We start from the raw sequence: 12,766 nt of genomic DNA on the forward strand, positions 1-12,766 counted from the left end.
AAGGAGATGGTGAATGCGAACAAAGAGGGAGAATTAATTAGGCCATTGCTGACCAGAGCCCAATTCTGAAAAATTTCACTATGTTTTGCTGAAAGAGTCCAGCAACATCTCTCTTCTCCCAAGGCTCTTCCTTGTAACTAAGCAAGAAACTAAAGGGAAGGGGCAAAATGTTGAGAAGGCAGAAAGCAAAGGAAATAGGCAGGACCATCAATCACCTCCTAGGCTGATACATACCAGCAACATTGGCCTCTCTTCTTAGCACCTGGAACAGCAGAAGACAGTATGATGAATGTTTTTCACTGTGTAGTGCTGGGGCCGTGGATGCACTGTAATTGCAGGGAGATCGTGCTTTCTTAGAACTGGCTCAACCTACCGAGCTGAAACATATGGATTCAGACCTTGCTCTGCAGCAGTTTCCAATAGTGCTCATCACTAAGACACAGCACAGCTGCAGAGGAAAAAAACCAACAAAACAGATCAGTGCTACAGAGCCCATGAAGGGAAAGAAAGAAGATGTGGTGTGGTGACCTATAGGAGGGAGGCAACCGCAGAATCGAGGCAAGAGCTGCTCCCAAAGGAGTGCAGAGGGAAGCCATTTTGCCCCAAATAGCAAACTCTGGAGTATTTCTGGCCCAGGCTTTGGGTAACACAGTAGTGTTACCAGGAGCAAACTGTGACTCCAGGCAAACAGTAATATGTAGGTGCAGAGATGGATGAAAGCAGCATTACTTTTGCAGTTAGGGGCTAAGCTCCCAACAGGATGCAAGCATTGCGTTATTTGTGTTTTAGGCACGTTGGGAGCTTGAGACTGTATATACACCATATGGAAGGAGGAAGGGACCGCACAGCTCTTGTGCCAGCAGTCAGCCAGCAGTCAGCCTGGAGCCCCGTCAGCTGGGCTTCTCCGGGCGCTGCTGCCTGGGGGCTGCGGGGAGGTAGCTCGTGCTGCTCGAGGAGCTCAGCCTGTGACTCCTACCCCAGCAGGAAAAAGGCTTTTCTTAGATATTTCTCACACATTGTTCTCTGAGAAGGCTCTGAGAGAGTGTATGTAGTATATTTTGAGAAGAATTCCTCCTTCAGAAGAGAGGAAAATGAGAAAAATGACATGCTTAGATTTTTGTCCCCATAGCACTTTAAAAAGTACTTTATAGACAAAGAACAATGAGTTTTAGCTATTACTGATTTAAGCCAGGTCACACTAAACTTGATACACATCAGGCTTTGCACAAGTGCACACAAAATCAGTTTGTTTAAACCTGGGCGATTTTTCTGGTACATTCAGACAAACAAAACCCAGATAGGTGTGCAAAATTAATAGTTGGTAATAGCTTCAGCATTCTTAGAGCTGTTGAAAATTTGGCATTACTTTTGATGAAAGTGTATTTCCTCCAAAAAAGCAAAAAGCAAACCTGATCTTGATCTGATATCTGTTTGCTCTTCAAGAGGCAGTAGGGCAGTGGAGAGAAAGTATGTGTGGGTTTGGGAGAAAAGTCCTATGAAGAAATGGGGACAGTGAAAGCAGAGGAAAGAAAGTACAAATTCCAAGGTATTTCAGACGTATCTGGTATCCTTTACATCTCGAGCTGGGTAGTTCAGTTGTGCATATTTCAGTGTCCCACCACAGAGGCAGCTGCATTTCAGTTGTGAGTTATATGAAGAGTTTTGTATAGTTGTCACAGGATCTTATGAGATGAAAAGGAGCTGACCACGGCAAAGAAAGTAAAACAGAACATGCAATCTATTAACTATGCTGGAAACCGCTCATGCCACAGAGGAATGGGTGCCAGTAAGCAAAAACTTCCAGAAGAAGAAGAAGAAGAAAAAAAAAAAGACATTGGTAGCTGGGAGAGGAGTACAGACTCATTACCACAGCTGAACTGTTGAAAACCAGCTGCCGGTTTTCTGTAGCTCTTCATCTGTTTTTCTGTTCATTTTTGTCCTTCTCTTTAACCTTGCTGGGTAAAACACATCTCCAAGGACAAATAAAAATGATTTTCTTACCAGTGCTGCTGACTTTGCAACCTGTCAGAAAACTGACTAAACTTGAAGCTCCTTCAGTCAGTCACTTTAAAATATAGTCAGCATTGTGTTTAAAAAAAAATATATATATATATATATGTATATAAATTCAAAGCCAGGGTTACTCTGCTGCATATTAAGGCATTCCAACAGGCTCTGGGAGAACCAGCAGAGCCATTGTGCTGAGTAGTGTGACAAAGGGAATCATTGCAAAATACTAGGCTTGGCTTTTGCAATATAGTGAAGGTACTTAATTTGGCTCTGCTAAATGTGTATTATATTTAGATGAAGGATTCTTAGATCCAGAAAGGTGGCCTGGGAACCAGAAGATATTATTAAGAACCCAGACCAAGGAAACTGCAGTTTATTTTGCTAGGATCACACTTAACCTGCCCAAGAAAAATGTCTGGTTCTGAACATCTGAGAGATTGAAATCTGAAGTGAGTGTTTTTGTCACTACTTACACCCGTCTTCCTCTGGAAATGTTTCCCCTTTTACCTACACAACTGCCACGTGAATGGAGAATCATAATTTCATTTAGGAAACTCTTTTCTACTTCAGTTGCTTCTCTGCTCCTCAAAGATGTGCGTAGGGAATTGGACTTAGAGCTCAAGCAGACTGAGAGGATCTGTGGATCAGTTGGTCCATCTGCCATCTACTGTCTCTGACAAACACAGTCTTCAAACTGCGGTTAGGATGCGAGCAGAAATCCATTGGAGTAGCTTTCAGAAACAGCCTAAACTTGCCCAAGGCGCAGGGAGAAAGGTCAGACTCTGATGCCTCCGTTATCCGTGGCCGGCACAGTGGCTGCACGCTGGTCCAGGCCAGGCAACGCCGCCTTTCTTATATTCTAGCAAGCAGCTGAAGCATGCGGGTGCATAACATGGAAAGCAGTGTGCGGCTTGTAGGCTACGTGTGTGTGTGTGGGGGGTGGTTCTGCTTCGTGAAGTAGCAGGTTCAGGTCCATGGGTGAGAATAATGGCTTGTGTGGGGAGGAGCACACACGGACACAGGCAGCTGTAGGAACAAGGTGAATTCTAGAGCAAAAGATATAATTTTTCAATCAAGCTTTTAATGAAAAGATCATAAAATAACAGTTTCTCATCACTGTACATTAAGACTGCAAATTTCTGAATGCTGAGATCATATTATAATTTCTGTATCTTTTTATATGACACTTGAGTTGAAGCCACAACTCTGTGTGGCTCTGACCTGAATTCAAGCTCTTGAAGGAAATGAACAGAACATTGCAGCAGGAATGCTGGCCTTTCCCTTGCCCTCCTCTCCCCCTCCCAGGAAACATCCAGGGCTCCTAGACTGACTGATAGTTAAGGCTTAAAAAAACAAAAAGAGAGAGAGATGCAACATCTCTTTTACAGTTGTATTTAAAATATTAAAATAAAAAAGGGAAAAATATCCAGCCAGCTAGAACAAGGTCCTCTCATCACAAGCAACTTTTCCTCAGCCAGTCCAAACTCCTATGGAAGTCAGAGCAACAGTTGTCCTGGGTGCTTCAATTGATGACTTGTGAATGGTGGCAAAGTTTAAAAAACACCCCACTCTTTCGGGAAAGTAAGCACTATGAAGTGTGTCCCCTAACCGCCAACAAATTTTGTAGCATGGAGTATTCTGTTTTAAACCTTCCCTGCTGCATCCTACAGAGTCTGCTGTGTTCAAAAAACATCGATCCATTGATCCCTGTGTGTTCAGCACAGGGTTTCAAATGCTTAGGAAAAGAACAGGGGGAAGGAAGGGAAGAAGAGGATGGTGACAGGGGCAGAGACAATAATGAAGTGGCATCAAGTGAACAAAAAATGCATTTCTATCTCTCACTTTATGATTCAGTATTTTTAAGTTCAGTTAGTTAGAACAAGGAAAGCAGAATAAAGAGCAATTCTGTTGCAGCCCAGAGAGGAACTGAGGCTAACAGGAAGAGGCCTTCCTGACTAGGAGGTCCAGCCAGGAGCCCTAAAGCAGAGCTTGCACGGCCTCGCAAGGGATCCCAAATCTTTTCCTTTTATGAGAAAGGCAGTAAATTTAGTGACTATCATGGGAAATGATCAAAGGGAGGAGGTGAAATTGCTTTCTTTCCCTACCCTGAAACATGCAAAATTCAAGGAGTGGAAAGGGGCTGAGAATCAGCTACTTCTTGCCTGCTTGCCTCTTACTCTAAAATAGGGCAATAAAGTACCATGGGACTTAAAACACTGCAACAAGCTACTGTTAGCTATTGAAAGCAACTCCTAACTTTTCTGTTTCAAGAATATGGCAAGTTTTGGAGTGCAAGAGTAAGCTTTTGAAAAGAAAGGGCTTTACAAAAAAAGGGGAGATTTTATTGAGCAAATCAACAAGTTGAAACAAAAAATAAGAAAAATGCTATATGTCCATTTGATTATTTCAGGATCACAGTTCAGTGCTCATTTAGAATTTAAACTCTTGCTTAAACAAGTGTTTATTCAAACACACCACCTCAGTCATGAACATTTCTGCTATCTGGGGAGAGCTAGATGTTTACAATCTAGATCTTCTCAAACCCATTAAAAACTTAGGGAGGTTTTGTCTGTTTGTTTATTTTTGGTTTGCTTTTTCCCTTAACTCCAGCACAGCTGATTGGAAAGGTTTCTGAGTTTGGCATATATCCAGAAATCAACAAACATCCGTTCTCCATGCTAATTTTTGAGGCTATAGCAGGTCACACAACTGGTAACTCTACCAGTATTGGAATGAGATGCTCTGTGAATACAGCTTTTCCCAGGGACTTTAATCACCTTATATGACAGGGGATCTGATGCTTCAGTATAATTTGTAGGGCCCATCACAAGATGGCCCAGAAGCTGTTGGGTTTGGCATGAAGCTTCCACTAGCTACCTGGGGCACCAGCTCCCCGCTTTTGAGATCCTTATTGCTTCCATGGTGAACAGTAAGAGTGGGGAGGGAGTTTAATGAAAGAGCAGGTCGTTCAGGCGGGACACTAGGCTCGTCTCAGTCACAAGTCCCAATCAGCAGCACACAGCCATTCCTCTGATGACTTTTACATTCCCCAGATTTTGCCAGCAGTCACCTCAGACAGCATTTTGTTTCACTGAGTGCCCTGGATGTTTCCCTGGTCAAGACCCATACTCCTGCTTTTCATAACTGAAGCGACACGGTAAAATACTGCTAACCCAGACTTTGAACCTGCACTGCTTGAAAACAATGCTTTCCACACACACGAGAGAGAGAAAAAAACCCAACAAAACAGGAATCTTAAAAGAATGACACTGTAACTGGAAACATTTAAATACAGCAAAACATAAATTCCTCTTCTATGCAAAGCTACAAAAGTCCAGTCTTTGTATTGTCTTCACAGGTTATGGTTTATGGCTATGCTGAGAGTCTCTGAGATTCTTTTTTTTTTAATATATTTTTTTCATTTTTTTGAAATCCTGTAGAGAAGACCCTGCGGACACATCTTTGTGTTTGCAACTTTCTGAATTACATTGCAAAACTGTGCATACAGAATCTGAGAAATAAATACATTCATTACTGCACATACATATTGATACAAAAACAACACTGTCAAATAGTGTTTGCACCATCTTTGTTAGATATTAAGACCAGGCAAAATTAATATTTCGTTTTCCATCAGCCCCCCCTCAGATGTCTGAGGTGGCTTTGGTGTAGAAGGTAAAAGCTACAAGGGGTCAAAACTAATTATGGGGAGCTTCTTGTTTATAAGTTTTTTAAATCCTTTTTTGGCTTCAGCGGTATTTTAGCAAACTATCTTCATTGGTAATCTTTAGACTGTTCTAACATGCAAATCAAGCTTAGGTTTCTACCTAGAAAGCCTTAAGGGTTTTGGTTGGACTCTTTTGCGCCTGACACTGAGGTCTGGAGTGAATCAATCCAGCTGTTTAATTAAAAAGTGGCTCAAACAGTCCAAACAGTATGGCTCAGGCCCCAGCGCAGTTCAGAACGTAAGGAGGAAGTTACACATCTGTGCTATCGCCCTCGCGCCAGACCTTTAAAGCTACCCAAGACACCTCGTGGTTCTGCACGGGAGCTCTGGCGCTCGGCTGGCGCCCCGGCTCGGCCCGGCGCAGAGGGGCAGCGCCGAGGCGCGCGTGCTCTTCCTCAGCAGCCACAAAGCCTCGCAGAAGCTGCATGTCAATAGCTCTTTGGTGTCTTCTGTGACCTTTGTGGCTCCTGCTAACTCCCCCAGATGCACAGAGCTAGGCTTTTGGTTTTTGCCAGGAATTTCTTTTTTGGTGGTTTTGCAACAGAGGATCAGAAAACAGCTCAGCCCAGCTCCCATGGCTAACGTTAAGGAGATGTGCTGGGTACAGCAGCTCCCACCTTCTCTGATCTCCCGAGCTTCTTGCCTCCCTCGTTACCCCCTCACACTTGCCTGAGGAAGAGGGAGGCCGCCTGAGGACAGATAGGGATCGTCCCCCGCGCCGGCACCTGCTCCCCGGGTGCAGGCCCAGGGCCCGGCCGTGGCGGTGGCAGGCCCCGCACTTCGTTTAATGTCTGAGGCCTATCCGAGCGCTGCCTGCTCGGGGCAGCCGACCGCCCGGCCGGGGACGCTGCCAGCAGGGCCGCGCTGCCGCCCAGCACCATCTCTCGGGGGCTGAGACAAACCCCTCGGTTCCTCCTGCCTCGCTGCCCCGCGCTCTGCCACCCGGCCCTGCCTGCCCAGCAGGGCGGGAGCGCGGCCGGCACGGCTCCGCCGGGGGCGAGAGCTGCGGTAGCCTTCAGCAGACAAACCAATGGAAAAAGCAAAGATTAATTTTGACTGGCCCCTAGATCTGTTGAGGTCTGAGACTGTAAAAGTTTATGTAAACAATGAGATAAATATATTAGTACTTTTCTGAGCCAAGTGAGGTTCCATACTCATTCAAATGTGCTTTGGTTTAAAAAATAGTTTTGTGAATTTGGGTATGAGCTTCTTTATTTTTTTATACAACTTTTGCTATTTTATCTTTTTTTTTTCCTGTTATTCCGAAAACATTCTGGAACTAAGTGACTAAAGCATATACTTAAGCTGCCTGGCCTCTTTTTGTTTTTTTTCTTTTTGTTTGTTTTAAAATTGTTTTATTCCTCTTGAGGCTCTTTGTGTATTTCAAAAAAAATTAAAATAAAATAAAAAAAACAAAAATGCAACTCCCTCCCCCCCACCCTAAAACTCTTAAAATCTTAAATATGAAACTAGTGTTTTGCTTTCTCATTAAAATACAGAAAAATGTTTGATACAATACTATGTCGTACAAATGCAGTTGAGTGTTTAGGCCCCAAGCAGGCCTTAAACAGTCCCTGAAGTTTTGAGTATTATTGTTCATTATTACTGTCACAATTTGGAAAATGTTGTTTATACTCAATCTATGGAACACAACTTTACACAGCTACTTGAAAAAAGAACAAAATTTCCTTTTGTACAATACTTTTGCTGTACACAGACTTTATGTCGTATTGTTTAAGTGCTGGGGGAGTGGGGATAAAATAAAAAAAAGACGTTCCTAAAAAAAAAAAAATTAAAAAATAGCATTGGGTCCTGAAACTTCAAAATGATTTTCAAGGCATAAGAAACAAATGAAGAGGGGGCCTGGGGGTGGGAAGGAGAGGATACATCACCCACACGAATGCTTGTCAAAATTGAATTAAACAAGGGGGAGCAAGCGATTTGCCCACTAAACAGCTCACTGTGCTGCTTTGCACCCTGGGCTGCTCCACGTCTTGGCTCAGTCAGTCACAGCTTGAGCTAGTTTCCCAAGGGTGGCCCCTGCCGAGACGCCCGCCGGCCGACTGCAGCGCGGCAGGGAGCCGCTCGCCGCGGCACCGCGAGCCCGCCGGGAAAGCCGGCACCCAGCACCCCGGCCGCGGGGCAGAGCTCGTCACCAGCTCTGCGTTTCTCTAGAAGAGAGCTAAAAATCATTTTGAAAATCTGGACTTGATGGGTCCTTCGCCAGCCAGCAGCAAGGGGAGCTCTGCTCTGGCTGCAGCCTAAGCCAGCAGGGGATTCGGCTCAGCTTGAGGCTTGCTGGAGGGAAGGTAAAAGCAGGAGGCAGGGTGAAAGTGCCTAGGAACTAATCTTGCACGGCTGTCCCTGGGCCCTGCTGAGACTCGCTCTGGGAAAAAGGTAGATGGCAAGGCCTTCGCTGTCCTCCCCCCAAAGACTATTTGGGGGACATTCTCAGGGGGTTTTGGCAAAGAATCGAGGGGAGAAAAATTCAATATATATTCAAAATGTGGAAGTGCTAAAGACACTAAAATCCCACCTAGCCCCCCCCAAAAGAAAACAGCGCATCTCAGCACAATTAGAAAATAATTAAAAAAAAAAAAGTCCATGCTCCCCTCTCGTGCTCCACAACTCACGGCGAGTCCGGGAGCAGACAGACAATGGCACTAGCAGAAGCACGCTGGAGCGCGGCGGCGGGGCGAGGGCGAGCGTGTTCCCTGTAACGTGACACCAGGCCAAGGCTCAGCGCCGTTTGGTTTGTCTATTGCTTGGAGCCTGGATTCCAGTTTCCTCAGTTCATTCAATTGACCCAAAAACTTCTTATGGACTAGTCTACCTTAACAAAAACAAAAACAAAAAAAACAAAAACAAAAAACAATAGAAAATGAAGCTTATATTTCTTTGTTTTAGTCAAACATGCTCACTTCTTTCTTTTTTTTTCTTTTTTCTTTTTTGGTCGAAACTTAAAAAAATTGGTTTTGTTTTTTTTTAAAAAAAGACAAAATGTGAGGTTTGGTAAACCCTACGCATAGAGACTATACTGGTTTTGAGCGGAAAAAAAAAAAAGCAAACGAAAAAACACAAGTGTAAACCTTATTCAATTCAGAAGGGATGATTCTACTGGCTGTGAATTTTTACCACCACAGTCACGGGAGGCTTGAAATAAGCCATAGCTTTCCACAAGGTCACGCCAACAAAGTCAAGGGGGCCAAGAATCGGTGGGCTAAGTTCTCTGTCTTCTCTCCTAAACCAATAGCAGCTGTTGGCTGTGATGTCTTATGCAGATGTTGCAAGAACATTTTGTTTCTTTTTCTTTTCATTTTTCTTACTTTTTGTGTGCGTGTGTTAAATTGTCTAAAAGGGAGGATATGAAACACTTTTTGGTTTGCTTTTTCCTCCTCTCCCCCACCTTATTGCACTCTGGATTCTAGTAAATTATAGGCTGCTATGCCCTCACCCTCTGTCCTGCCAGGTGTTTACAGACTGACCCAGATGTGCTGGGGGAGTGGAAGATGAGGGAGACATTTTCCCCTCCCCATAGTATCCAGATTCAATAAACAAAGCTGGAAAGGGCCCAAAAAGCTCAGAGAAGTTTTCTTTTTTTATCTAAAAGTGACTACAGAAACCCAAGAGACTGCTGAGTGAGCCAGTCCAAGCAGCCGGCGCAGCCTCTGGCTCCATGTATTTTTTGCTTTGTCTTTGGCTGAGCTTTGCTTTAACATTTTTCTAGCTGACTTTTGATGGAAGGACAGGGTGGTAAAAATCCCTTAACTTTAATTTAGCTTCTACTTTTATACATTTAATTACTTACAATAAGAGAAAAAAAATGCCTAATCTTTCACTAACCATCTTATTGTTCTCATGAATTCAAGAGGTAGCAAAGGTAACAAGTCTGTCCACACAGACTCGCTCTTTAGTGAGGGAGGAAAGCTAAAAACATACACACACACAAAAAATAAAATAAAAAATAATAAAAAAGTACCTAAGGAACTTGTAGCAAGTCCAGCCTACATCAAACCCCCTTCCCACCCACCCACCCACGAATTAACCTCAGACCTTCCAGTTCAAACATTCACATAAACGTTACAATGTTTTTTCCTTTAATAAAACAAGTACCTCTAAGCAAAGAATATTCATACGAAACTACTAGAAAAGTAAAGACGACCCCCTGCTCACTGAAAGAAATTCCCAGGGCATCCAGTCCCTGTTCAGTCATGGGTAAGGCAGAAGAGGTTTGTGTGTTTTGTGGGAAAAGGTGGCATGTGATTGTGTGTGCCATGGATAAAGACCAAAACCAAAAGAGGGAGGGATGGTGAGGGAAGCATTGCCATTTCTTTAAGTGAAACACTCTAGTCGGTGCATGCCTAGGGAGACTGCTCGCACCACCACCGCATTGCCCACCCGTGGGGCAGGGTGATAGGTTCCACCATTGCCATGGCTTTCCCACAGCATCAGAAGGGGCTGCCAACCCTGTGGGATGGTCCACAGACACAGCTTCTGCACTTGTCAATGCAATGCTATGTTGTTTCATAGCTACTTGGGCCACTGAAAAGGAGATGGACTTCATATTCTTTTCAGTGGCAAGAAATACCTCTGTCGAGTCTGGTTTTAAGAGAGGACATTAGTAGCGTGATAGTAACGCAAAAAAAAGAGGTAGGGAGGGGGTAGTCAACAGAAATCAAAAGTTGCACATAGTCCCCCTTCCTGCTTCAAATATGCACAAAAAGAAGTGGCATTTCTTGCCATATCACTAAGATTTGGAGGGAGAGTTGGGCAAAATGCATCAGCTTGGCTGTGGACCTTTCTTTTTTTTAAAAAAAGGAAAAAAAGGAACTTTTTTTTTTTAAATGTTAAAGCTACATTTGTTTAGGCCTCCCATGACTGAACAGAGTATGGGGAGTTGCCCCCTTTTTTGTTTGTTTTTTTCTTTTTTTTAAGCAGCAAGTCTACAGAAAGGTAAATCACTGCGGATGGGCTCGAAGCTCATTCTGGAGTCTTTGGCTTATGTGGGAGAGGTATGCATTCGCAGGTGGCTGATCAGATTGCGCTGCTGGGTGAATTTCCCACCACACAGTTGACATTCGTAAGGTTTTTCTCCTGAGTGGACACGCATATGCTCTGTCAGTCGGTACTGCCGGGTAAAGCGCATCCCGCATTCCTCGCAAGCAAAGGGCTTAAGCCCTAAGTGGCTGCGCATATGCCGTGTCATGGTGCCCCGCTGCGTGAACATCTTGCCGCAGATGTTGCAAGGGAAGGGCCGCGTCAGCCAGTGAGTCTTCTCGTGCTGCCGCAGCGTGGCTGGATCCTTGTAGCTCTTCTCACACACTGAACACTTGAAGGGCCGGGACTCTGCAGCATAGGACTGGTTGGGGTTGGACAAATCCTCGGCTTCATCCTTGCCGCCGTATGTGCCTTCCTCCTTGATGTAAAGGTCTTCCTCGGTGTGCGTCTCCACATGGGCATTGAGCTGCTCGGAGCTGGGGAAGCCTTTGCCACAGGGGATACAGACATACAGGTTGTCACCGTAGGCCACAGGCTCAAACCCCTCCTGCCGGTAGACATAGTTGGCACTAGTATGCCCGCCACTCTCGCTCTCACTCTGGCCGCTGTCATCACTGTTCTCCTTACCATTTTCCACCTCCTCCTTACATGGGTACGGTAGTTCTGCGCCGTAGGCCCCAGCCAGACTCCGCTCGACCGACTTGGACAAGGGCCCCAGCAGAATACCGTTGGGCAGTCCTTCGGCCTCGTCTCTGTCTTTACTCCCTTCCTTTCGGTCAAAGGCGTTGTCTTTCTTGATCCACTCCTTCTTGCGGGACGAGTGTCGGAGGCCCTTGCGCTGGTTGCTCTCCGTCAGTGAGTGGTGGCACTCTTCGCTCAGATCCATCTCCATGGGGTCACTGCTATCCGCCATGCTGTGAGGGGCTCCGACTCCAGACTCGTCAAACGATGAGGCACTGTTGGCTGCGGGGGCTGAGGCAGATTGGGGAGAGCCATGCTGGCTTTCGCTGTGCTGCGTGTCATCATGGGAGGCTGCAACAGGGAGCGACGGGCTTTTTTTGGACAGGTCGAGGCCTAGCTCCTGGTCGCCGGTGCTCCCATTTGCACTGCTGCCCCCACCGCCGTTCTTACTGGCTCCCCTGCTTAAGGAGTGACAGTTCTCTTGGTTGGAGCTGCTGATGAAGACCTCATCATCGGAGAGCTTTCCCTTTGACAGCTCCTTTGAGTGCGAGCCCTTCAACCCTTCGGTTGACCCTGAATAGCGAGCTTGGATGACCGAAGCAGTGGAAAGTCTCTGACTCCTGGCAGATCTCCCGACACCAAGGCCACCGGCCTTGCCAGCAAAGGACTTGCCATTCCGCTTCAGCTTCTTTCTGCAGAGAGCTGCCAGGTCGTGCAGTTGGAGGTAGCTTGCTGCGGTGAGGAGAGCATTAAAGTTCTGTTCACCGGGCTGGTCAGTCGTTAAGAGCTTACCAGTATAAATAAAGTCCAAGATCTGTCGGAACACGGTGGGGTTCACCATGTCCGTATCTAAATTAATCAGGTTGTCATGCAGGACGAGGGATTTGAAATACATGCTGCTGGCTGCCAGGATGTTCTTATGGGCACGAAACAGGGCATTTTCTACCACAATGATCACATCACAGAGGAAACCTTTGGCTCGTTGCTGGTTCAGCTGCAGTAGCAGTTGTTTGGCATGATTTGGCAGTTCCATCTCCACCTTCTCTTCCTTTCACCTTCACTTTACCACCTACAGGACAGGAGAATGAGAAGTATGAACCTGCTGTTTCCACTCAAACAAGTTTACATTTAATAGACTGTTTTAATACAGTGCGGTCTAGTGTTAGGTTTGACACTGACTGAGGAGCTCTGGGCACATTCCAGCTCTGCAAGTTGTAATCCTGCTTGGAATACAGAGAGAAGCATTTCTCATGCTAAAATTTCAGGTCTTTAAAAATCAGATTTGTAAATGGCTTTTTTTTTTTTTTTTTTTTAACAAAAGGAATCATGGTTGGCTGGAATTACCATTCA

The 12,766-nt window shown here is 45.3% G+C and overlaps 1 protein-coding gene across 8 annotated transcripts in view; it reads right to left on the reverse strand.

Moving 5' to 3' along the window:
• Nucleotides 1-9,817: 9,817 nt before the first annotated feature.
• HIC2 (HIC ZBTB transcriptional repressor 2) overlaps nt 9,818-12,766 on the reverse strand; it is a 74,659-nt gene continuing 71,710 nt past the window's right edge. For all 8 annotated transcript variants that reach the window (XM_067307131.1, XM_067307132.1, XM_067307128.1 and 5 more), the window contains one exon: nt 9,818-12,485. In XM_067307131.1, coding sequence (XP_067163232.1) covers nt 10,737-12,449 — 1,713 coding nt within the window. In that variant the 5' untranslated portion in view covers nt 12,450-12,485 and the 3' untranslated portion in view covers nt 9,818-10,736. The remainder of the gene's footprint in view (nt 12,486-12,766) is intronic.

The sequence above is a fragment of the Apteryx mantelli genome, chromosome 17 (assembly GCF_036417845.1).
Source record: "Apteryx mantelli isolate bAptMan1 chromosome 17, bAptMan1.hap1, whole genome shotgun sequence".
NCBI lineage: Eukaryota > Metazoa > Chordata > Aves > Apterygiformes > Apterygidae > Apteryx > Apteryx mantelli.